The 25,482-nt window shown below is 41.6% G+C and overlaps 1 protein-coding gene across 1 annotated transcript; it reads left to right on the forward strand.

The window, feature by feature from the left end:
• Window positions 1-8,738: 8,738 nt before the first annotated feature.
• Window positions 8,739-24,906, forward strand: cavin1a (caveolae associated protein 1a). The gene is made up of 2 exons (XM_077558606.1): window positions 8,739-9,417; window positions 23,775-24,906. The coding sequence occupies exons 1-2, from the start codon at window positions 8,947-8,949 to the stop codon at window positions 24,537-24,539; spliced, it is 1,236 nt and encodes a 411-aa protein (XP_077414732.1). The 5' UTR covers window positions 8,739-8,946; the 3' UTR covers window positions 24,540-24,906.
• Window positions 24,907-25,482: the final 576 nt, after the last annotated feature.

Here is a 25,482-nt window from a genome sequence, read left to right on the forward strand (position 1 = left end):
ACTTCATAGACGGATGCCCTCTTGCGGCTCTCAGACATTTTCAAAGTATGCAATGAGATCGGTGTTGCTACAAAAATGAGTGGCTTAATCCCACTTAAAGTGCACATGCCTAGCTAGGAAGGAGCACGCGCGATGTCGTTACGGCAGATTGATTGACGGGATCGAGAACCAAGCGTTAAGATGATTCACCCAGAACTCATTGTTGCCTGCTTTGAATTCATTGTTTTAAATCGATTGTGGAAGGGTCACCACAAGTTGGCTCAAAGTGGTTCGACAGGGCCTCTGCCCAAATGTCGGACCTTGTTCGTGAATGTGATACTAAGAAACACACACTTGCTAAAACAACAAATACCTTTAATTCATGTGTTACTACTAACCCCGTAATGACTGACATCTTTGTTCTTGGTCTCAGCCTGTCTCGGTCTTGGTCTTGACTTTTGAATTTCAATAAATTGCGATATTACAGCGCACAATTCTCGTATCGATTCAATATGCAGCCGAATCGATTTTTAAAGCTCAATTTTTGATGGAAATATTCAACAAAATGTCTTAATTAGAATTAGGATTCACATTTTAAGCATGAACAAATGTTATATGAATGGAACACTAAGCCTTGAAATTTGATTTCAACGCTGTTTAACTCTTTGACTGCCATACGTTTTCAGAAAAGGGATTTTGACTGATCTTTCAAGGTCCACAGAAAATTTTGTGTTTGGACTATGGAAACCCACATCCTACCAAATGAATGATTGGACTCTCATCTTTCATCAGAAAAAAAAGTTTGTTTCTACCTTATTCCGTTTCTCAGTAATCAACAATAGAAAATGTTTAGTTTCACCCAAATGCTCTGTTTTGAAACAAAATACGGAGAAATCAAGCTTTTTGTGAAACGATATTATTTCATGCACTCTAGTGAATTTGACACCTTTTTTTTCCATGAATGATGCCACAAACACCTAAACAGTGCTTTACTTCTGTAATACACCACCACCAACAATGAAAAAGTGTTTTTTTGATAGCAAAATATGTTTATTTATATTCAACAGTGTAACAATTTGACAAAACAATTTGGCAAACTATTTACAAATGTGTGCAACTGTGGTACTATTTACAATTGTGTGGATGTTTCAAATACAGTTTTTCTTTTTGTAACACTCCCTTGCGTGCAAGGCGACGCAGCAGGATTTGCACAACAGATTAGTTTCACTGCGATGGCTCCTTCGCATGCAGACAATACACTTTCTTGCCGGCCTTTTTTTCCAGGAAATAGCAAGTGTATATACTGCAGTGTGTGTTTGGCCATGTTGCCATCAAGTCTACTCTCAGGATCGTGATACGGTGACGTTACGGTGGTGTTACGTCTGGCTTCCTCATGTCCTTCAGTTCCTATACCGGGCGGTAAGAGATGTTCTGATCCATCTTATCCGCTCCATTCGTGGTGGCATCGTAGTCCACAACCAGTGTCTTCTCCGTGATCAGACTGTACCCACTCCTCCGATGAATATGCATTGGACTCGGGGCACTCTTCGTCGTCCGATTGAACGTCCGCCTGAGCAGAAGTGCTCGGTTGTGCTCCGTGTTTTCCGGCGTTAGCATCGCTAGCCGGTGAGGCTTTATGACGTGATCATAGCCGCCCCGTCAACGCTTCCAACTTCGGCGTCAACCTCGGAGTCACCATCATCTTCATCATCGTCGTCATCAATGTGCTCTTTGCATTGGTCGATGCTTTTCGTCTTTGAAAAAAATGCTCAAGCGTGAGCTGCTTGCACCCGGTCGCCATTATGGCTTCCTCAGCCATTGTCCCCTCAACACTCTAGCTCCGCCTCACGTCTTCTACTGATGCCTACCCAATCTTGTCCAAAGAGAGTCATCGCTGCCATCTAGGGGCCAAAAATAGGCATTATACTAACAAGATCTGCTTGATACTTTCAGCACATCTGGCCAAGGCTTTCCTCCACCCGTTTCCCAAAAAAAACAAAAAAACTTGGTGAATGTCTTTTAACGTCTTTGGCGCTCCTCCGTAGGATTTTACTAAACGTTATTTAACGTTTTTGGCAGTCAAAGAGTTAAACATGAAACAGATTGCAACTTGTTTGTTAAATACTGTGGACCATAGATATAAGCCTGAAGTAGATTTTCATACAAATCTTACATTGTTCATGTATAAGTTTACTGATTTGTATTTTCTAAATTTGAGTTTAAAAAACGCAATAATTGACTTATATAGATTCGTATTGGGATTAATCGGTATCAAATCGATTCGTGACCTATGAATCGTGATACAGATACTAGGCAATTCACACCCCTACTTTTAACTCTGCACGTATTTGTCATTCGTGTGCATAGAAACAGAATGTGCTTGTGTAACGGAGTTAAAGGCTACGTTCACACTGCAGGGCGTGATGCCCAATTTGGATTTTTTTAATCAAATCCGGTCTTTTTATGTACCGTTCACATAAACAAATGCGACGTCTAATGTGAAGGCAACGCGCCCCTGATGCGACTCGCATGCGCAAAGAGCACACGCCGAGTGACGTACACCGAAAACAACGTCACGTTGCGGTGTTCACGGAAGTAACCCGACTCACAACGTTTCACCTCCAGCCAAGCGGGTTTTATCAGTGTCATATGCAAATGTGGCTGTGCTAACGCACGCTACTGATTGGTGGTCTGGTGGACTCGTTTAATGCATGTGTTGGCATTCGGTTCATGTGTCTTATCTGCACACGTTATGCAAATTCAGCTGTGCAAACGACCGCGCTCCTGTTAGGTGGACTGTTTTCAAACTCGCTCCAGTTTGGCTGCTGCCCTCGGCTTCCTCGAACTCTGAACTGGTACTGTATAATGTTACAAATTCATAGGTAACAATATTATTAATAAACAATAATTGGGAATGTCTAAATCACAATGCATTTTCGTTGACTAATGAAGACAAGACGAAAATGTACTTCACTTAATAAAACCTGAACTAAAATCTATCGACATTTTAGTTCATGAATAAAATCCAGGCGGGAAATATATGATTTTGTAAAATCTTGTCTGTGCTAATCTGTCACTGTGACACTGTCATGTGACACACAGTGAGTGACATACCCCCTTTCAAATCTGCAGCTAGCGAGTGCAACATGCAAGCGCAAACACCTAGGACAGGACAGGAGGTGGACTCATGGTGAAAAGTACAAAAAAAAAGAAAAAAGAAGAAGACTAAATTATAATGATAACAAAACATTAATCCTATAACATTCCAACAATAATGTTAATTCAAGCGCTAACTAATGCTGGCTAATTTACTAGCTCGTAGCATTGAGCCATAGTAGCCACTTGTTGATATACTGTAATTCTGTGTGAAGTTGTTTATCATTCAAAAAGATGAGGAATTTTTTTTTTAAATGTGAAATAGTTTTAGATCTGAAATGTTCAACATAATCTGGTGAGAAAAAAATACACATGGTGCTGTGTGCCTACCTTAATGCCGAATTAGGCTGGGCACTTCAGTTGCTTCATTGAACACAGCAGACTCCACAGTTTCCCCGCTCCAACGACGTTTCCTTCCTGTATTAATACGTCATCATGTGCCAACGTAACACCACTCAATACACGACATCCCCCTTTTCCTTAGATTTAAACTTTATCTTCCACATTTTTTTTCCATATTCCAACAATATCTTCTTGTCTGTCTCATGACACTAATAACATATATATATATATATATATATATATATATATATATTAAACATATAACCTTGAACCTTTTATACTATCTCCTTCCGCTTAATGTTTATTTCACCACAAAATCAAGAAACCTCACAGGTGTCTAAGCTCTCTGGGGTTTAGTTGGTTTCTCTGGACTCTTAGCGCCCTCTTGTGGTGTTGAAGTGTAAGTGTCCATCTTTGTGTTTACCTCTTGTCCATTTTTGGTTTCATTTGTCTCATATTTCTTTACATGAGTTGTGTTCCGTTGATATTGTGTTCCCGTTGGTGATTCAACTACATCTTGGTTTCCTGTTTTGCTTACAACTTTGTGTGGTGTCGCGTTGAATGGTGTTGTGAACGTATCTGCTTTATCTTGTTGCACTAAAACGGTGTCTCCAATTTCCACTTTTGAAAATTGGGATCCTCTTCATCAGCATAATTTTTTGCTTTTCTTTTCTGTTTTTACGCCTCTGTCACGTACATCCAAATTATTTGATTTCGACTGGTAATTTTCCTCAAATTTTTGGGGTTGAACAGAAGTTCAGCTGGACTATTTTCTGTGATTGGATGTTTAATATGCGATAAATAGTCACATATTTTCTCAACTCTCGTTTCCAATCAAGTCCTTCCGCATGTGCAATCCTGATTCTCTTCATCAGTGATGCATTTTGACGTTCCACTTCTCCATTTGCTTGAGCCCATTTTGGTGGTGTTCTTACATGTTTGATTTCATTAGTTTCACAGTATTCTCTAAACAATTCAGATTTGAACCGTGGCCCATTGTCAGATTTAATAATAACAGGTAATCCATGCCTGCTGCCATCCTGCTGAAAATACAGTCAATAGAGTCAATAACTTTTTCAGAAGTTGTCGATGTCATTATATCATACTCATAGTAACGACTGTAATAGTCTATCAGTACAAGTATTGAGTGATTTGAAGGTAGCGGTCCCAATATGTCTACCGCCACATCTCTCCATGGTCCATCCGTTAAGAGTGTATTTCTCAATGGCTCATGTGGATCTGGTCTGGCTACTAGTTGACATCCATGACATGTTTTACAAAAAAAATCAGCAGCTTTGTCCATGCCAGGCCACCACACTTTTGTTCTGAGATGTTGCTTAGTTCCAACAATTCCTAAATGTCCTTCATGAGCTAGTGAAAATGATTTTGCTCTGAGTTTTCCTGGTAACACAATTTGAGTTCCTCGTAGCACTATATAGCCAATCATGCACAATTTGCTTGCAATGGGTGCATATGCCTTGCATTTTCCAAAGTGTGCATTTTCAGTGGCTTTTTGCACCTGTGTTAACTCTGAATCTGTCACGGAAGCTTCTTCAACCTCTCTTGTAGTGTGTGCTTTTGGAGTAGCATTAACTACAACAAATCTCACATATTCTTCAGATTCATGTTTGTGTATCTCTTTTGGCGTTGCGTCAGACAGCAGTCTTGACAGTGAATCTGCAATGTTTAGTTTGCCAGCAACATGCACTACTTTAATGTCATACACAGGGTTGGGAGGGTTACTTTTAAAATGTAATCCATTACAGTTACCTGCTAAAAAAATGTAGTTAGTAACATAATCCAAGTACCATACTATTTAAGTAATGTAACTGGATTACTTTTGGATAACTCTAATATTGAGTATGCTCATTAAGAAAATAAATAAATAAATATCACCACAATATATATTCTATACAATGTGCCCCTGCTATTTGCGGGTTATAGGGACCCGGGCAGCCGACAGATAGCAAACATCCTTGTGTAATTAAAAAGCATGTAGGCTATTGATTGATTGATTGATTGAAGGCCATGTGCTGTTTTTGAACTGATAGATAGATAGATAGATAGATAGATAGATAGATAGATAGATAGATAGATAGATAGATAGTCATCTAATGAGGATGAGGATGTGTGACATCAACTGCAAAATGAACTTTTATCCCAGTCACAAGTTTAGCCGTGTACTGTATATGTTGTGTATGATGTTGATGTTGTATGATGAATAGTGAATTGGTGGGAAGAAGATTTGTTTGGAAGGTGTAACTCACATTATGGTTGTAGGCTAGCGGGCTAGCTAGCAAGAAGCTACAGCGCGTAGCATGCCGTTGGACTCTCAGCTCAAACTTTTGCTCTGAGTAAGTTCCAGTGAATATCGGTCGCCATTTCCACCTCCCGTCCGTGAAGCTTTTTCAAACTGCCCGCGTGTGGAGGACACGACTAGTCAGTTCGTTTGTCCCCACCTCCCCGACATGTAGCAACGGTCCCACTCGCGCGGGCGTGCACGCGCTCTCTCTCGCTCTCTCTCGCTCTATCCTTCTCTTTCTCTCTCTCTCTCTCTCTCTCTCGCTCTCTCTCGCCCTCTTTCGCACTCTCGCTCATCGTAATTGTAATCCCTTGAAGTAATCCCCATTTTTAAGAAATGTACCTGTAACCTGGTTACATATTTTTTCCTGTAACTGAAATGCAATACAGTAAAAAAAAATAAATAAATTGCAATCTGATTACGTAACGGCGGTACATGTATTCCGTTACTCCCCAAGCCTGGTCATACGGTTGCAATCTGAGAATCCGTCTTTCTATTCAAGCACAGGTTTTAGATCTTTGGCTATATATGACCTCCAACGGCTTGTGGTCTGTGGTCAAACCTTCTTCCATACAAGTATGGATGTAGTCTTTCACACGCCCATACCAGTGCCAGGGCTTCTCTTTCTGTTTGTGAATATCTTCGCTCACAATCTGTTAAACTCTGGTTTACGTAGCATACTGGTACCTTTTCTCCTTTCTGTACTTGCACTAGTACCGCACCTTTAACCTACTGGACTTGCATCTGCTATTACTTTGGTTGAAGCTTCTTTGTCAAAGTAAGCCAAGGTACCTGCTCTTGCTAGCTCAGTCTTTAATTCTTCAAATGCTAGTTTCTGTTCTGGCCCAAAAGTTAAGTTTCTTTTCGGGTTAGACGCCTTAGGGGTTCAGAGAGCATAGCAAACTGTGGTATGAACCGTCTACTGAAGTCTACCAATCCAAGAAAACCTCTCACCTCAGTAGCGTTCCTCGGCTCTCGGGCTTCCACCACAGCTCTCACTCTTTCGTTGGTTGGTCCAAAGCCTTTTTGCGTCAGCAGTATTCCCATGAATACAAGTCTGTCCATGTTGAATTGACACTTTTCTGAATTTACTGTTAGTCCACATTCAGAAAGTCTCTTCATGACAGCATGCAGGCGCTTATCATGTGTTTCCTGGTCCGGTGCATGTACGATTACATCATCGGAAATGTTCTCGACTCCTTCAATGCCTGCCAGTGCATTGGTGATCTTGTGCTGATATTGCTCGCTGGCTGATGAGACTCCAAATATCAGTCTTTTGTATCGATACACTCCGTTGTGCACTGCAAACGTGGTGATCTCTCGATTCCGGGGTTTGTTCCAACTGATGGTAGCCCCATTTAAGATCTAGTTTGCTAAAGACTGCAGATCCATTTAGTCCTTGTAGGATTTCATCCACGGTGGGAATAGGGTATCTTTCCCTGATTATTGTCTCATCTGCTTTTCTCATGTCTAAGCACATTCTGATATCTTTGTTCTTCATCAATCTTTTTTTCCACTGCATCTGTTAAATTGTATGGTATGCGTCTCAGTGGCTATGCTACACATTTGGATCAATATACAAGGCTGATTTGTTTGGTATTTCATTTTCCTACTCCTTCAATCACTTTTGGGTATTTCTCTTTAAGACTGTGTTTTAAATCTGTGACTGCTGCCACATTTTCACCAATTTTCAGTACTTCACAGCAGTCGTTTTCCCAAGGAGTGGTTCACCATGGCCTCTTATTACAATAAATTCAGCCTCTTCAATCACCAATTTTGATTTCACATTTGAATGCACCTTTAACAGATAATGACTGTGTTGAGGAATATGAATACAAATTCCTCTGCTCTTTGGGCACATATGAGTGACATTTTATCTTTTCAGCTTTTAGCTTTTACCATATGTTTTCTCCTATCACATTGCTTGTAGCACCTGAATCGATTAGCATTTTCAACTCTACACCCCCAACAGAGAATATAAATTTTTCTCATTTACATTATCGTCATTAACAATAAATGCATACTCATCCTGTTCCACAACTAGGGGTGTGAATTGCCGAGTACCTGGCGATTCGATTCGTATCACGATTCATAGGTCACGATTCGATTTGATTAATCCCGATACGAATCTATAAACTGATTGTTGCGCTTTTTTTAAACTCAAATTTAGAAAATACTAATCAGTAAACTTGTACATGTACACTGTAAGATTTGTATGAAAATGTATTTATTAATATGAAAATTCAAACTGAGCTACCACATATAACTGAGCCACTACATTTAACAGGTTGCAGTCTGCTTTGAACAGCACTGAAATAAAATATTAAGGCTTAATGTTCCATTAATATAACATTCTTCCATGCTTAATGTGTGAATCCTAACCCTAAGTAAGACGTTTTGTTGAATATTCCCATTAAAAAAATTATGTTTAAAAATCGATTCAATATCGAATGTTTACTTATAAAGGCTACTTTTGTCACTATCCCATGGAGGTCTCAGAGAAAGTGGGTGTGTGTTTAGTCCGCAGAGGCGGTGCGGGGGTGGGGCCGCACCTAATGACGTCAAAAAGTTCCAACAGCTTGTTTTTTCAGGTTGGGAGGGGCTCGTCCTTGGAGAGCAGAATGACCTAGAATTTCTCATAAAGGGGCGAATGGAGGAAAACAACAATTTGGTGATGTTTTTGGTGAGGAATTAGCATTTTTACATGGCTAAAAGCTCCAAAAAGTAGATTTTTTCCCCACGTTGCTGTCCCTTTAACACTACTGTCAATATGTGCACAAGTTGTTTGTGAGGCTGCATATTGCCTCTTGACTTCCCGTACTGTATCATGTCACCACAGTTTGGGACCAAGCCGCCCATGCGCCCAAAGGGACTGAGAAGGCGGAGTCTCACCAGCAGTGGCCTGGGTAGGTGGGTCAGGAAAATTCTGACTGGGTGGTTTCACATGGAACGGCAGCATTTGAGTGGAGCCACACATGCCTGAGCAGTGAGAGGCCCAACTCCCCTTGACTGGCTGGCATCCCAGAGGCACAGGCACAGAGGGTTTAGTGAGTAGAAAGCGAAGCAAAGTTTAGAGGGAGTAAAGGGGATCCTGGTGGTTCTTTTCCAAAGGGTGTATTTTTATCCGCAGTGGGAGTGCAAGCCATTTGTCTTTGAAGCTGACAGCCATGGCGGATACAGGGGTCCACAAAGAGCACGCAGCTCTGGCAGAGGTGCCCTGCGATGATGATGACGTTGCCCTGGTAGGCGCCGCCGCGGAGCCGGCGATGGACGGCGGCAACCTCGTCGAGGATGTGAAGAGCGAAGCCCAGATGAACGGCGTCATGGTCCTGGCCCTGCTCGACAAGATCATCGGCGTGGTGGACCAGATCCAGCAGACCCAGACGGGGCTGGAAGTGCGTCAGGAGGCCATGGAGAAGTCGGTGTCCACCATCCAGGGGGAGCTTTCCAAGCTGTCCAAGAGCCACCTGGGCACATCCACCACCGTCACCAAGATGCTGGACAAGGTCCGCAAAGTCAGCGTCAACGTCAAGACGGTGCGCAACAACCTGGAGAAGCAGGCAGGCCAGATTAAGAAACTGGAGAGCAACGAGAGCGAGCTGCTCAAGAGGCGCAACTTCAAAGTCCTCATCTATCAGGTGAGCAGGTGCAAAGATGGGAGTAGGGAACCCGTGAGTACTTTGAGAAACATTTCGTCACAGGAGAAATTTGCACTTAAAAGACTAACTACTCTGTATTAAATATAAAAGAATGTAACTTAATTTGCTGGATATTCTCCGCATAATGTGCCCCTTACACAACATGATCTGAATTCAATGTTGTTTAGTGTCGTGTGAAAGCTGCATTCGGCCACTCCCATTCCACAGGACTTCCATCATGATTAGCCAGCTAGACGCTATTAATACATAGGTGTAAATAAAATGATTAGCCTCCCAAATGCTGGCCTTGGGGAGAGGGTGAAGAGGCAGGCTCGAGATAGAACTAGAGCCCCACCCCTGAGCATAGTTGGCAGGCCGTCATGGCACAAGATGAAGATGTAGTTACTAGTATTCCAAAGGTCACCTGGAGCACTCTGGGTTATTTGTACCAGTCGGCAGCTACATTATTTTGGAAACAAAAGTCATAAAATAAAGGCCACAATATGAGTTAACATGCGAGAGGTTGGCGCGTGATGAAGTGATAAAGCTATCGTTGTGAACTTGACACTCGCTCCTTCATGCGCCGTTTTTAGCAGAACATGTTCTCACATCCGGTCCGGCTGAGGTTTAGTATTTAGCAGCACTGATTTGCTTAATGCACTTGATGAGATGACTCACGCATGCGTGATCCGTTTCAGGATGCCGAACGGTTTTCCCCCCGCCTAGGAATTTTGCTGCAGGGACGGGGTTGGCTTCACTATCGGTATCTGTCAGAAATTCAACCGCGGGCATTAGGACTGAATAAATTACATCAAGCAGGTGGCTATCATGCTTGACGATCGTCTACATAGTCAGCGTGTTTTCGCAAGAATTTAGCAGCAATAGGAAGCCGTACATTTTTAACTTTACTACTTGCAAGCCACTTTAGATTCACTGAAGGTCAACTTGAGCATTTCACTTCTTTCCAATCAAAGTCAAAAAGGACCCGATTGTAGGATGTTTTTAAATGATTGACCTTACTGATTATCCTGTGTTGTGCGGGGTGTTAAGGGTTATTTTTTTTCTTCGATCTGCTCAGAAAACGGTCAGGCCGACAGTCGTACATGTCAAACATATTCAATACTCACTATGGCAAATTTATGTGTGTGTGGTGGTCAACACTAGATAGGGCCATAATATGGAACACAAGCTGAGATTGGGCGGCTTCTTGCAGAAAAAAAAATGCGCCCACACCCACTCATTACAATTCAGTGTAATCAGTTGTGAGTTGCAGTTTCATTTATTTATTTTCATTGGCTTCGATGCAATCAGTTGTGAGTTGCAGTTTAATTTATTTATTTTCATTGGCTTCGATGCCCGTCCGTCGAAATATGTCTTTACGTGAAACCACTCAGTAGTGCAAAAATGGCCGAGGATAGCCGTATCATTCTGAAAAAATATCAGTGATGTCATCAACCAATCGACTTTGACCCGACTTTCATCACATTAGGATCGACTTCAAACAAGCCTCATCGTTCAACCCCCTAGACAACGTTGATTTCGGTTGAGCAACAAACTCCATGATTGTGACATGAAACGGAATAATGGAGGAGGTGACCTGAAACATAATACACTGAAAGAGCAGTAACCACAAGCATATGAAATGTGTCCTGTCATGCATGTGTGGTGTCGCTCACATTTTAAAGATCAGTTATTATGTTAAAAAGGGGTTCATAAGTCAACCCACGTGTTAATCCTCTTGGTTAAGCGCTCCAGAAAAATGGTGACTGCTTTCACAAGTCACTACACATTGTGGAGAAACGTCACAACGGCATGAAAGTATAATTTTTTCCATACAATTCAAGACGTTCATCAAAAAAATAGTTTTATTAATAATTACACAGAGCTTTACGTTCAAAATAGTACAAAATTCCTGTGAGACACTTTATTCATGTTTGTCTTGCAGTTATTTGGAGCAGCGAGCAAGCATTTTTATTAATCAACACTAATGCTGTTATCATTGTTTCCACCCGATCCCATTTTCTGAGCAGCTGTTGCAAGCTAGCAGCTATCCCGCTGCCGCCTGCCGCTATTTTTTCGCCCTCCCACTCTGTTCTATTTTTTGCCAGCAGGGATGAGGTGCGTTGTTTTTAATTTGATGGCCTGGCAAGATATTGGCGCAGTGGCAACTCTACATTAGCCTCCATTGGAGACAAGTTTTACCACTTTCCTCTTTGTGTGTGTTAATGTGTTACACTGAGACAAGTTTAGACTCCGAATCAGGTTAAGGATGAGATAAGGGCGAGGCACGCGGAGGTTACGGCAGCATGAATGTCACTGGAACATATATGCATTCTTGTTTAAAGTCCTCTCACCATTGTGTGTGGTCGTCGCTTACCGGCATTAGCTTTGTTTTCCCTAAAGGACCTTGCAGCCTGGCTTGCTAATGCAGCGTTAACTATGGGTGTCGAATTTTAATCTAACTTCAACTCCGTATCCATGCACTGAGAATAGATACGTTAGATAGCAACAGCGGGGTGCCATGAGGTAAAACACATGCAAAGGGATCCTCTGTTTTGAACTTCCCTTACTACAGCGACCATGTTGCTTGAATTTGTACATAAGTATCTATCCATCAGCCTATGCTAATGCAACACAATTTGTGTAAATATTTGGATCAACACTTCTCGGCCATAGATACAAAACATTCAAAAAAACGGTGTTACCGGTAATGTCTTGTTCCATGTGGTGACATATATTGCTCTAAATTGCGCATCGTATGTAACCTCGAAACATCTTACGTCTCTTTCGACTAGTCAAGGTTGCTCCTCTTGTTCCAAGCATGTAGAGCTGCAACAAAGTATTGAGAATATCGTAGATGTAAAAATCATGAATGAGAGTAAATAGAATCAGATGTATCAATTCAGATGTTTTTTCCCTGTGATTTTATTTTAAGTAATTTTTTTTACAGTAAATTCTGTGTAGAGTTAACTTTACTCTACACAGAGTTTATTTGGCCCCACTCCAAACAGAGTAAACATTTACACTTGGAAGAGAGTTAAAAAAAAGTCACTCAAGTTGTCAAGTCTGTTGAGGAACAAACCCAAACTTCAGGTTGGGAGACAGCCAATCTACTCCCTGAGCCATGCAGCTCCTACTACGTGTTAGTATATTGTCAGTATATTTAAGATGGAATCTTTGTTAACTCCTTTTGGATATAAGCAAACAGTAGGAGTGGCATAGCTCAGGTGGTACAGTGGCGGTCTCCCAAGCTAAAGGTCGTGAGTTTGTTTCTCAACCCTTGTGTAACATTTTTTGTTTTGTTTTTAAATAAACTAGTAAAATTTAGTCTAAGCACAATTTACTTAGAATTTCTGAGTGAAAAATATTTAATTCATGGGATAGGCAGATTCACACTAAAAATACTTTGACTAAAATTTACTCTGGACATTTTACTCTCTTCCAAGTGAATATTTTACTCTGTTTAGAGTGGGACCAAATACACTCTGTTCAGAGTAAAATTTACCTGTGATCCTCAGTCTAGTATGTTTACTCGGTGTAAATAAAATAGTATTTAGCCAAGATGATACCTCCGCCAAGGCCTAACAGTCATGAAATACAAGATCACACAAGGCCATTCTTGTAGCCAGTTAATCACTGTCACACAAAAGTGTCAATAAATTCTTCTAAGAGTTTGTTGAGGTTTCCATTCCAACAACTTTTGTCGGTTTCTTACTTGGTAATGGAAATTGGCGCTGGAACAATTAATCCAGCCAATAAAATACCTCATGGCTTTGTGTGTCCGCATTTGGCTGAGATAAATAATAATCATATTGTCAGTAGGTCATTTTTAATTAACCGGTCTGAATGTTCAAGATTGTACCTGCATTGTGACAATCTTGATTATATTGAAAAGACCCCACCCACGCTTAACTCTGTTCCAACATTCTGGCTTCACACCTTCACTGTGGTAGTTTGGGAACCAATGACTGCCAAAACTGGCCTCCCAGGCACCCTCATTTTCACCATTTTTGGGTTTCCTCTACAAAGAAAATAGTGTTTAGAACAATCAAGTCCACCACATTCATCATCAGTCTCCTGCTTTTCTAAAATATTCTTCATCCTCTATGGATTTGACATGCTTGGCTTTAGGTTCTCCACCATAAAGCACATCGCATAGGACTTGTGGACCACGAAAGGCGGGTAGGCAAACAGGAAATGGGGTTGGACACTCAAAAACTCTCCCTTATCCAATTCAGGCAGACTCAGAAGTCATTTATATATGTGCGATTGTGTAACAATACCAAAAATTAGCTTGAAGTTTGTTTTAAGAGGACATCTGTGCTTTATTTATAGCTTTGTGACTTTGTGCAGCATCAATCTGAATTGTGTGGCTAAATCCAGTCAATGATGTCTTGTGTCTGTTGGGAGCGTGCGACTGGAATCTGGGTGTGTTGGGGCTAATACCGCCATACGGGCCACCCTCGAGACGCAATGTGTCTCACTTACCGTCTGCTTGTCTTTTAGCCAAACTCATCATCCTCTCGGGTATCGCTCAGCTCTACATTTGAGCACACCAGTCAGTTCCACTTGTCACAATTGTTTCTTTATGCTGCACTTAGCAAACCCCCCTTCAGGCCAGACAACAGCGGAGCTTATACACAAACCCAGCACCAATTTAGCGCCATGATTCATCTCACTGGCATCTCCCCTTCCCCTTCCTTCGTCTGAGATTTTCTCCCGTGCGGCACGGACCTTTAACCCAGAACCTTTTCAACGTCTTCTTTGCTACGCCGCTCCCACACTTTGTCGCTGTCTTCATTCCCTCTGTCTTCGGGCCCATCATCCCGAAATTCAGTGCACCTTGCTTCCGTGCGAGTGGAAAGCTGTCTGGCAGGCTTCACATTTCATTGTTGCATGTCAGCTCACATAGCCAGTCATTTCTCACTTACACAACTTGGTTTGCTAGTTGTTGATTATTTAGATTCTCATATACAGGAACAACTATGTGAATATTTTCCATCCATTGTCTGTACAACCTAGCTCAGTGTTTCTCAACCCTGGTCCAGCCTGTTTTCCATGTCTCCCGATTCCAACGCAGGTGAGGATTGTTATCAGACTTACTCCAGAGCTTGCTGATGAGCTGTCATTGGAATCAGCTGCATTGGCAACAGGGAGACATGGAAAACAGGCTGGATATGGGGCCCCCGAGGACCAGGGTTGGGTTAGGGTTTCCCCGCCTTTTTAGTAAATACTGTGTGAATCGCAATGATGAAATTCGGGCAAAAAGGCGGCATCTATGAAAGTGTAGAGTACTGTGCAGAAGTCTTGGGTCACACTAGGGGCTTTATTGTTTTTAAAGAACTGACTAAATGTGTACAATTGATCAGTTGATCACATTATGCTGTAAACTCCTTTTTTTCTTAAAGTGACAGTGTGTAGAATTTATATTAAATATATATATTGATGGGATAGAACACATTTTTTTCATATTATTACAATTAATAGTGTTTTTTTTAAACCACAGGTTTAAAAAAAAAAAAAGTCCAATAGAAGTAAGATAAAAGGCAGGTTGTGCACATATTAACTATCAGTGAACCAATTAGCACACATTCTGTAGATCCATCTGAGGAAACAATAACACACTGACCGTTAAAGCCCACTTCCTCGATTATCAGCGAAAAAAGAAAAAAAGGAAGGAAAAACCCACCGAAAGTCACATATGTAGCACTGCAGCACGAACCGACATGTTATCGTGAGATGAGCAACTTCTCAGCTGCCTGAGTCCCTCGGTTGCAAGTGTCTTTGAACGTACTCCTTCGCTTCAGTTAAGAAATGATCTTTGCTCACCTTTCGGGAAATAGTACTAAACTTGGTTAGGACAGCGGCTCAGCAACACCCTAACTTCTTTGAAAGTAGCTTGTCGCTTCCTGACAGCAGCCGTGTAATCTGAGAAGATGAAGGTCCGTTTGTTGGATGGGGTGTTGGTTTGCCGCATCAATTTTTTCCTGGAAGTAATGGAATTTAACAACAATCGGCCGCGGGGGATCCCCTTGTTTGGGTTTCGGCTGCAAACTCCTGTGGGTTCGGTCGAGTTTCGGCGTATAATCCCAACACAACCCGTCCTGCAACAGTTTTGCCACTCCAAGAATCTGGCAGTTATCCCTGCGTTGTCTTAACTCCGTCCGTCAGATGTTTGACTTGAGAGAGGACAATGATGCAAGCTGTGTCTCAAGGTGAACAACCCGATCAGAGTATACATTAGCCTCGTCTTCCAACCCGGATATCGATGTAGCATGTAGCTATAGCTCATGGTTAGCACTGTCCAAGGTTTCGTGTAGCTCAGCACTAACTTGAGCTATTTCTCCATGCTGCTCTTTGGAAAAGCTTTCTATCTTAGTGTGTAGGTCTGTTGAGAGCGCAGCCACCGCGTTTCCCATCTGGGTCAAGACAGATTTTTCTGAGGCTTTAATGGCCTGCATTATCGTAGCAACGGACAGATCGGGGTAGTCCTTGGAAAAGCCCACCTCAGGAGAGTCCCCAGGCTTCGCTGCCGTTCGTTTCATGTCGGACATGAGCGAAAAAGTTGCTTGTACGAAAAGCAAATATACAAAATAAAATTTAAGAAAACAGAGGGGGGGCGAGTGTGCAGGTATAATATCTAGAATAATACATAACTCAACTATTGGCAGGTTAGAGTCCTTTCAGAGGCTGGAATAAAAAAAATTAAAAAACTGTTTCATGCAGAGATCAAAATTGACATTTTGCTGCTCACGAGCGCCCCCCTTAATAGTGGATTTTTACAGTGAATGAATATTGAAAAATAAAACAATTTTACACATGGTCCCTTTAAGTTTAATCTTATATAATGTTGTACAGAATGGGGGTTTGTTCCCAGTTACCCACCTGTGGAAACTCTTGAGGTAGAGCAAATGCTTCATACTACGTCAGATGTGTGTCTATGTCAATATGAATGACATCGCCCAAGTGCGAAGGAGCCCGTTGCCTCATCATAAGTTCCAAACACTGACTGAAGCTGCCAGTTCTCGCTAGTTTGTGAAGGGAAAAGGTTACAATTTTCCACCTCACAAAATGTAAAAGGGCTTCCCTTCCCAACACATGGAACTCCCCCTGTTGTGGAAGGTGAGGATGTCGTATAACTTCACTGCGGTAGTTACGTGGAATAGTGAGGCCTCTGTTTGGTGCTTGTGGGATTTCCATTACTCACAGCAGAGTTGTCACAAAAACAAAACTGAAACTTGCATTCGTTCAAAAGTGTCTGGTGTGTCTAAAACGTGAGGAGATGTGAGTGGGCTCCACATTTACACACCCAGGCACACACAGGGGGCTTATTTTAGCCTTGTGGCAGGCAGTCCAGGCAGATCACACAGACCTTCAACGCTCTCACGCGGCCTACTGCCTGCAGGCCTGTATCACTCATTGTGGTAATAGAGTGCACAGCTGCGAGGGGCAGACGGGATCCGACAGCTGGTCCCACCACGGAGGCCTCGCGTCGCACTGCCTGAAAAGGAATGGCTTCTGTGCGAGGACTGTGTGTGATGGTGGAGCCTGGTCAGGAATGCTCATGTACATTCAGACAGCAGTAAACATTTTTACCAATATTAATTGTATACTTGCCAAATATAGGCAGGAAATACAGTCAGAATCACGTTATACTTGTATATGGGTCATGGGTCGCAGCATACTATATACTACTTTATCTATATTGGGGGAAGCTGTCAATGTAATGACACTGTATGGTCACAAGATAGAAGCATGTAAGGCTTTCTAATAATTTACCCTCTATAATTAGCTACATGAGCACAAAATTGTACAAACACAAAATAAACTTCACTTATACCTCTCTGACAGGGTCAATCAAAATGGATCTTTTGGAAACACTTTTGTAAGGCATCTCATTAGATCACATTTATGTACATTGGGCTATATGTAGTAACCAGTGAGTAGATATGTGACTCTATAGTACCAACTTTTATATATGTGTTTTTAATTGCATCACTAAGCAGTGCACTATTTTTTTCTTCAATTTTAATAATCACACACACGCGCGCACACAATAAAAATCATGTGGTTGTTGCCATGATGATACATGTAGTGTATGTTGATGATCATGTTTACTATTTGGAACATGATGACAAAACGTGGTTGGTTGGTAAGTAGATCGCTAACTAGCTAGAAAGCAGTAGCGAGCGGTGACATGCTGAAGTGACGCATATGTGGCCGCTAAAAATGTTGGGATATTTTTATTATTAATTTTAATATTAAATATGACCTAATTATTATTTTATACCACTGTGTAGATATGAAATTAAAGCGGAAATATTCAGGACTGATGCAGGTTGATGAACACACTGTAATGTAACTAACTCCATGGTGAGTGAAATGACACAATCACATGCCCATAAGTAGGTAGGTAGGTTGGTAGGTACGGTAGGTATTAGATCAGTATAGGTTTGGTAGATGGTAAGGGACTTTGCGTATGTGGGTGTATGGCACTATTGATAGCAGGGATGCACCTAAATGAAATTTTTACAATATAGGCTCAGTATGTATGTGGATACTGTAGATATAACATATATTAGAAGCATAGCCACTGTAGACTGGTTAGTAAATGATAGATACTTGCTGCTTTAGCCAGAGGAATGTTACCTCTGTTGTTGTGGTCAGTCTCTACCTCGAGTTTGTTTGTGAGAACATGCTGAAGACATGATGTTATTGCCTTGACTTATTACTTTTCTATTTATGTCATTATCTGACATTTTGCTACCTTTACATAAAATCCACTCCGATAAAACCACTCACTTATAGCTGTTGAGTTAGTGCAACACACAAATACACACATTTGGCTAACTTTTCCATTTTGTATGTTGACATTGTTAACATTTTTACTGTTTTATTTTACATTTGACCTGTTTTAGATTTCATTATAGATGTGTTGATGTAGGTGTAATTATGTTAACCTAATATAACCTGATGAGTAATGCTTTTGACATTCTTGCTATCTTTTCTACTGTTTTTCCAGACATGAGAAAGTTAATATGTTTTGTATGTTTATCTAAGAAGTCTAGTTCCTGTTCGTCAGAAATCCGGTTTTCAAAAGTTCAAGGATGATCTAGTTTACTGTGAAAATGCAAAGTCATTCTGTACCTCACGGGATGACAGAGGCGTTTCCTCATGTTTTGAATAAAGAGGCTGTGTGGGCAAAAGAGCACACACACATCTTAGATGACACTGCTTGGGTGATATGCAATTGTGTGACCAGAGATCTCTGTAATAAATCAACCTTGCAAGGACACTCTTCACAAGAATCTCATCTTTGATTTATTTGAACACGCACAAGATTACAAAGATAAAGGTAATCTTTCAGGTATGATTCACTATAGGAAACTTAAGCAATGTAACCCCCCCCCCTTTTACTTACAGCCTTTTTCAACCCTCACTTTACACACAAACAGAAAATTTCATTTTTAATATTTTAACTAAGGAGTAAAACATACAACCCCTGACCCCACCAAAAAATACATCTTTGTGTTGTTTATTAATAAGTTGAATCCAAACACAATTAAACTATGGGAAAAGTTGAATGTAATCAGATGGAGTTCAGTACTTGGCAAAGATGCTGACAACTCATGTTGTAGGCCTACCTACCTAGGCGGTATATAAGTGCAGAATAGCTTCAGTTTTAAATTAATGCAAGCCAAAAGTGACAGAAAAGTTCATATAGAATTATAGACTTTCCCTCAGTGTCAAACCATTAGTCATTTTGTAAGAAGCATGGTCAACATTTAAAGTGTATATTTTTCCATTGCCGGTAAGCACCATTTGACTCATTATTTCCCTATTTCTATAGGTTTCTATGCAAACAGAATGTGATTCTTGAGATGAGATCATATTGAAACTTGTTTGTTGCAAAATCCTGTAAAGGCTATCACTCTTGCGTGACAGTAGGATTTTAGTTCTTTGCTGTTGAGGTACATGCCTCATTATCAATGAATTAACTCTGTATGTGTGTGTGCACGCTGCTTTTTCTTTGGCTTTTATTTGCAGTTACAAAAGCAATAAATGACGTCACACCATTCTGATGTTATCTTTGAATGTGTTGTTCCTTTTCCTTTGTCTCTTTCCCTGAGACTGAGGGAGGATACCATTCTTTTAACAACTTACAGTAATTAACTTTTTACATAAAACTTAAATGCATGATGAGGCACATTTGCACAGCCTTTATTGTTTCGACTTTTTTATTTTTATTTTTTACTCTTGTACTATGCTATGAAGGCTAAGGTGTTAAGATGTCAACAGTTTCAGCCAGACATCGAGGATTTCTATTACAGGAATCCTTTTTTTTTTTTTCACACATGCGTGTGCGTGTGCATGTGTGGGTGTGTGCATATGTGCGTGCCTGTGAGTGTGTGCTCATTAATTCAACTGAAAACCTATTAAAAATCCCATACCGTTCACCTAAACCGAATACTTCAGAATCCCGATAGAGTCGTGAAGTTGTCAGGAGACCCGAGGAGTGATCAAAGAAAAGAGAGAAAGGTCAAATCCAGCACCGACCAGACGCCACCTACTACACACAGGGTTACAAACCAGAATCTTTCACCAATCCCAGAAGCATATAAATTCCAACAAACCAGAGAGACCTCAAAGGACCAAAGGAAAGACTGAGGAAAGGAAGGAAGGCTAGATGAAGCAGAGTGAGATCCAAAGACATCAGCCTCCACCAATTCAACGACCAGAGGAAGAAGGAGATTGTGTTTGAATTTCGGTAGATGCTGGTGTGGTAGATCTGGAATGCATAAAAAACCTCCATCTAAGAGGGGAGCCGTCGACCCCGGCAAGCACAACCCCCGGGCCTTGCTGTGGGGGCCACCGGCCGGAGAGCAAACCCAGGAGCCCGGATCGCCCCCCACCCCAACACGCCCAGCACAACGCAGCAGAACGGGGCACAGCAGGCCCACCAGGCACCCCACTGGCCCACAACCCCCCCCCCCCCCCCCTGCAACGACACCCACCCACCCACACCCGCCCCCCACCACAGACCAGCCCCCACGCCCCCCAAACCTGTCACGATGGGGTGGAGGGCCCAAATGCATGGAGGCGGGAGAACCTAGGCAGGGATGCATGTAATACTGAACACAATTTATTTAACAAAAACACTAACAGGGGTGCTGAGTAAAACTCTAAATAAACAAAATCAACAAAGTGCGGAAAAGACCAAAAATCAAAGCAACAACAAAACACATGAGTGGTGACAGCGACAATGATCCAACCCAGACTGAACGAAACCTGGAAACTAAATACAAGCCAACTGACGAGACAACAAGATACACCTGGACAAGACACAAGTGGCTGGGGGAAATGATTGGATGACACAAGGGAACAGGATGACAAGTACGGGTGCAAACAAAACCTAACAAGCATGACAGGACACAAAGCCAAAACAATAAACCTAAGCATGATAGACACAAATCATAACAAAACCCCAACACTCCACCACCCCCAGCACCCCCCACCCGGTGTCTCTACACTACCCCACACCCCCAAGGATTGTGTTATGTGCCCTATGTGTCTATTTACAAAGTGTATTGTGCAATTATTGCAGGAATCCTAACAAATCTAACAAAATGGTGTTGATGGTGTTGGACTTTTTGGTCACCCTTTTGGCTTGTGTATGTCCGGGAAGCTTGTTCTCTCAAAATTCTCAAGATTTTCCCCTCTTAACTATTTGCAAATAAATAATCACAGCAAGTTTTTCTTTTTTGTTTGTTTTTATCCCTACTGAGATTTGCTTTATTTCTCCTCATACAAATCAAGCTTTGAACTGTGGCTGCTAAATGCTATTGGTTCACAGTTCAACAGCTGTAAACAAGTCACACACTCACCAGATATGCCAACATCATCACTCTCCTTTCTCCACAACTGTGCACTGTGACTGTAACAAAAAGGCTCAATTCTCACCAACTGCAAAGATATTGTCCTACATTGTTTTTATTTCACCACGCAATGTGCTGTGCTGCTGCATTTGGCATATAGTAGCCTAAGAGGAGCAACTCCGCAACATGCTTGAGTAGCCAGCCGAAGCCAGAAGATTGTTGCTAACTAGGGATTGTCTTGTTGGTTGATTCTCAGTTTTGCTATTTCATGTGTTTTGATGAGGTGTAAAATGCAAATTTTGCCTCGTGAACTGCGATGTGAAACAGCTTATTTCGAGCCTTCTTTTTTTGCCCAACTACAAATATTTGTTCACTGTTGTCTAGGAAGAAACAATTGTCCTGGCCACTGTGATATTATAATATTACTAAGCGGTTAATAGTATAATATAATAATAATATATTTGACAGGCTGTTGGCAAGGCCAACCTCATTCAGTGACTACATTTCAATAACAGAGACTCTCCACGCTTCACTTTTAAAACTACATGTACTTATGAAATTAAAAATATATCAATTGTCAAATGGGCAGATTAACTTGACTGAATTGATTTTATTGGTTTATCTTAAACTTCCACACAATGACATCACTCTCTTCAGCGCACGTGTGCAAAGAGCCAGCGGCCATCCATTTTGTTTAATTAACATGTTTAGTCTTTCATCCTGGCGTCGTCATGGCGTCAGCTGTTTGCCCTTCTAAACTGCAGCAGCTGCGCCAGGCGAGGTGTGGAGCTGGTTGTCATGGCGACAGGGCCTCGTGTTTACCTGTTGCCATGCAGCAGGCAGGGGGGCAGGGGGGAAGGGTGGCGGCGGTGTCCATGTATAGGGTTGAGCACCGGCTTGGAAGGTGGCCAGCGAATGTCAGTTGGAATCCAGGGAGAGGAAAAGGCCAGCCCAGAATAAACCCGCACAGACAGAATTGCACCACCACGACCCAGTCCACTCCACTCCACAGGGAGGGAATGTCCATTTTTATGACCGGATCATATGTCTTTGTTTGACACGGGCCTTTTCTTTCATCTCTCTGCTGTCTTGACTTTGGCGAGTCAAACAATTTCTTTCTTTCTTTTTAGACTTTACTGAAATGTTTAATACATTAAAAATAGCTTTTGTCTGTGCAGAGATCCACTATGCATTGCATTAGCTTGATGTCTCATTAACAGGTGAATTCATTCACTTGATTATATTTATTTATCAATGTTAACATTTTAATGATTTTTTATTTTATTATCTTATGTGTAATTATTTAGTCATTACTAACTTCATATTTACTTAATTGTGTTGAATCTGTTAATTTTTCATAATTTGTCTTTATTATTTTCAAGCAATGTATGGTATACTATTTATGGTTTGGTATATAATAGTATAAAGCTTTGTCTATTGCAATATATTGCATATTTTCTGTATATAAGATACTTTCTTAATTAATTAATTTATTTTACTTATCCATCCATCCATTTTCTTAACCGCTTGTCCTCTCAAGGGTCACAGGGGTGCTGGAGCCTATCCCAGCTGGCTTCGGGCAGTAGGCGGGGTACACCCTGAACTGGTTGCCAGCCAATCGCAGTATTTTACTTATATACTGTATATATTTTGTGTAATTTTCTAAATATTTTTTTGTTTTATTATTATTTCAATTTAATTCAATACTATTTTCTGTCCCATAGTTGAACATTTGAACATTTTTAATTGTATATTTTAGACCTCAAAGAATTTATACAATCTGCTGTATGCACTTAAGGGAGTATGCATCTTCTTGTGTGTGCAAGCGTGCGTGTGTTTTTTTTTTGGGGGGGGGGGGGGGGGTCAGCAGCAGCAGCAGAAGAAGAAGATGATGATGATTATATTCACAAAGAAGCATGGTGCATAGCTTCAATGGGTTGATATGCATACGGTGGCTGGACTGTTACATAAATATTCAGTTATATGCTATTTGTGTTGTTTGGAAACAAAGATTCAAGCTTTTATAGTGTGCAGGCATTGTTGGGAGATGAAAAACAGCAGCAAATGAGCATGCACTTCTCTGAGTCTGACTAAAGTAGTTGCAGAATGAAATTAGTTTCTTCCTCTAAGCCGTGAAGTTTTGGAGATATTGTTTGGATGTGGCTTTCAACCACATCAACCTCAATTTGGTATAGTAATGATACCTATGTAGCCACCCAATGCAACGTGCAGCCACTGGATGGCACTCTGCATTTGCTTTTTGCACTTTCATGAACCTTTCATGAGAATGAGTCAGAAGCTTTCAATTCAAGTCCTCACCCAGAGGCTCTTTACTCTTTCAGCATGATAATTAAACAAACATCACAGTCATAATATATTTCAATATTAGTTATAGCTTTTGCATTTTAGCACACATCCAATTATTCTAATCAGTTGAAGTTTTTCTGCAATCATTTTTTTTGTCCTATTCCATCTTTTCAGGACCAAAAGAAGGCCGCAAAGACACCCAAGCCAGCAGAGACAGTTGCTGAGGATGGGACGGTGGAGGGTCTCCAGCAGATACCCGAGGAGGGCGGCGAAGGTGAGGGCCAGCCAGCCAACCTCAACTCGGACGAGGAGGTGGAGATCGAGGAGATTGTGGAGGAGTCCCGAACCAAGCGCCTGCAGCGCTCAACCAAGAGGCAAGTGGACAGCATCAAGAAGGCTTTCTCCAAGGAGAAGATGGAGAAGACCAAGCTGAAGACCAAGGAGAACCTGGAGAAGACCAAGCAGAGGACCCGTGAAAACCTGGAGAAGACCAGGCAGAAAACCCGCGACAACCTGGAGAAGACCAAGCACAGCCTAGAGAATAAGATGAGCAAATTGGGCACCCGCATGACTCCCAATATGGAACGCCGGGTCAAAATGAAGAGCTCCAAGGAGAAGGTGAAGAAGTCCCTCACGCCCGACCACACCGTCTACGCCCGCTCCAAGACCAGCGTCTACCGCGTGCCCCCCTTCACCTTCCACGTCAAGAAGATTCGCGAGGGCGTGGAGGAGGTGGCAGTAGCAGACCCTGCCGCGATGACCAAGGAGACGGAGGCGGGGGGCCTGCCCGAGGGCGAGGAGAACGGGCTGGGCGTGCACGTGGATGTGGAGGAGGGGGAGCTGGTTAGCGTAGACAGCCCGGAGATGGAGGCCATGCTGCAGGACCCTCAGCTGGTCAGAGTGGAGGCGGACCACCTAGAGAAGACCCATCGTGACTAGAGAGTCCATCCTGATAAAAGGCAGAGGAAACACGGAATCTCCTTGAGGACACATCAGTAGCCATGAGGACTCGATGCAAATATTCACATCTGTTCCATTCTTTTTTTTAAGTTATGTATCCAAAAGCTTTTCATACTCACTTCACTTTTCCACATTTAAAGGAAAACTAAGCAATGCTAACAGGCTAATAATAGGCTACACCTTTTTACACAGAACCGGTTTGTGCTTTTTGCTTGTCAAAAAATTTATGAATGGAGTGCCAACTAGGAAGACGAAAAGGTATAAATATTCTTTGCTGTATGTGATGTATAGTACTTTATTTGCCATGTTATGGTATGCACGCATGAGTCACGAGGGTAACAGAAAGTTGTCTAGAAGGTTTTAGGGTAGGTCTTGGGGTGCTCCTGTGGTCAGACGAAAGGGGGTGGGGGGAAACACAGTTGCCATTACAATGTAAGGATTCTCACACAGTACAAAACCCAATGATATAATAATAATAATAACATCACATTATGGATGGGCATTTGAATAAATTGTTTATTTTGGGCAAAATTAAGTGATATTTGTAATGGCATTTGTATGTTCTGAACTCCTGTTTCCATGCCAGTGTTGTATGAGGCAAAGTGCAGTGTGGATATAAAAAGTCTACACACCCCTATTCAAATGCCAGGGTTTAATGATACAACTAAAATAAGATAACTTGTTTAAAACATGAATGACACCTAAATCTGTGCAAAATTAAATTATTTCAAAAGAGGAAGTAAAATTAAAAAAACAACTGAGATAGTGATGTTGCTGCGTTCAGAACTAACCAATCACTTTCAAACACATAATAAATGCGAGGCAGGCAGAACACACCTGCCTCCATTTAAAGTGCCTCTGATTAACCCCAAATAAAGTTCAGACGTTTTAATTGGCTTTACCTGACATTTTTGGAATCACA

The sequence above is a fragment of the Vanacampus margaritifer genome, chromosome 2, assembly GCF_051991255.1.
Source record: "Vanacampus margaritifer isolate UIUO_Vmar chromosome 2, RoL_Vmar_1.0, whole genome shotgun sequence".
Lineage (NCBI taxonomy): Eukaryota > Metazoa > Chordata > Actinopteri > Syngnathiformes > Syngnathidae > Vanacampus > Vanacampus margaritifer.

Excerpts from the sequence above, each read along its gene's own strand:
- cavin1a (XM_077558606.1), top strand. The coding sequence starts at position 8,947 with ATGGCGGATACAGGGGTCCACAAAGAGCACGCAGCTCTGGCAGAGGTG. Across the intron at positions 9,418-23,774 it reads TCAAAGTCCTCATCTATCAG|GACCAAAAGAAGGCCGCAAA; the intron begins GTGAGCAGGTGC and ends CCATCTTTTCAG.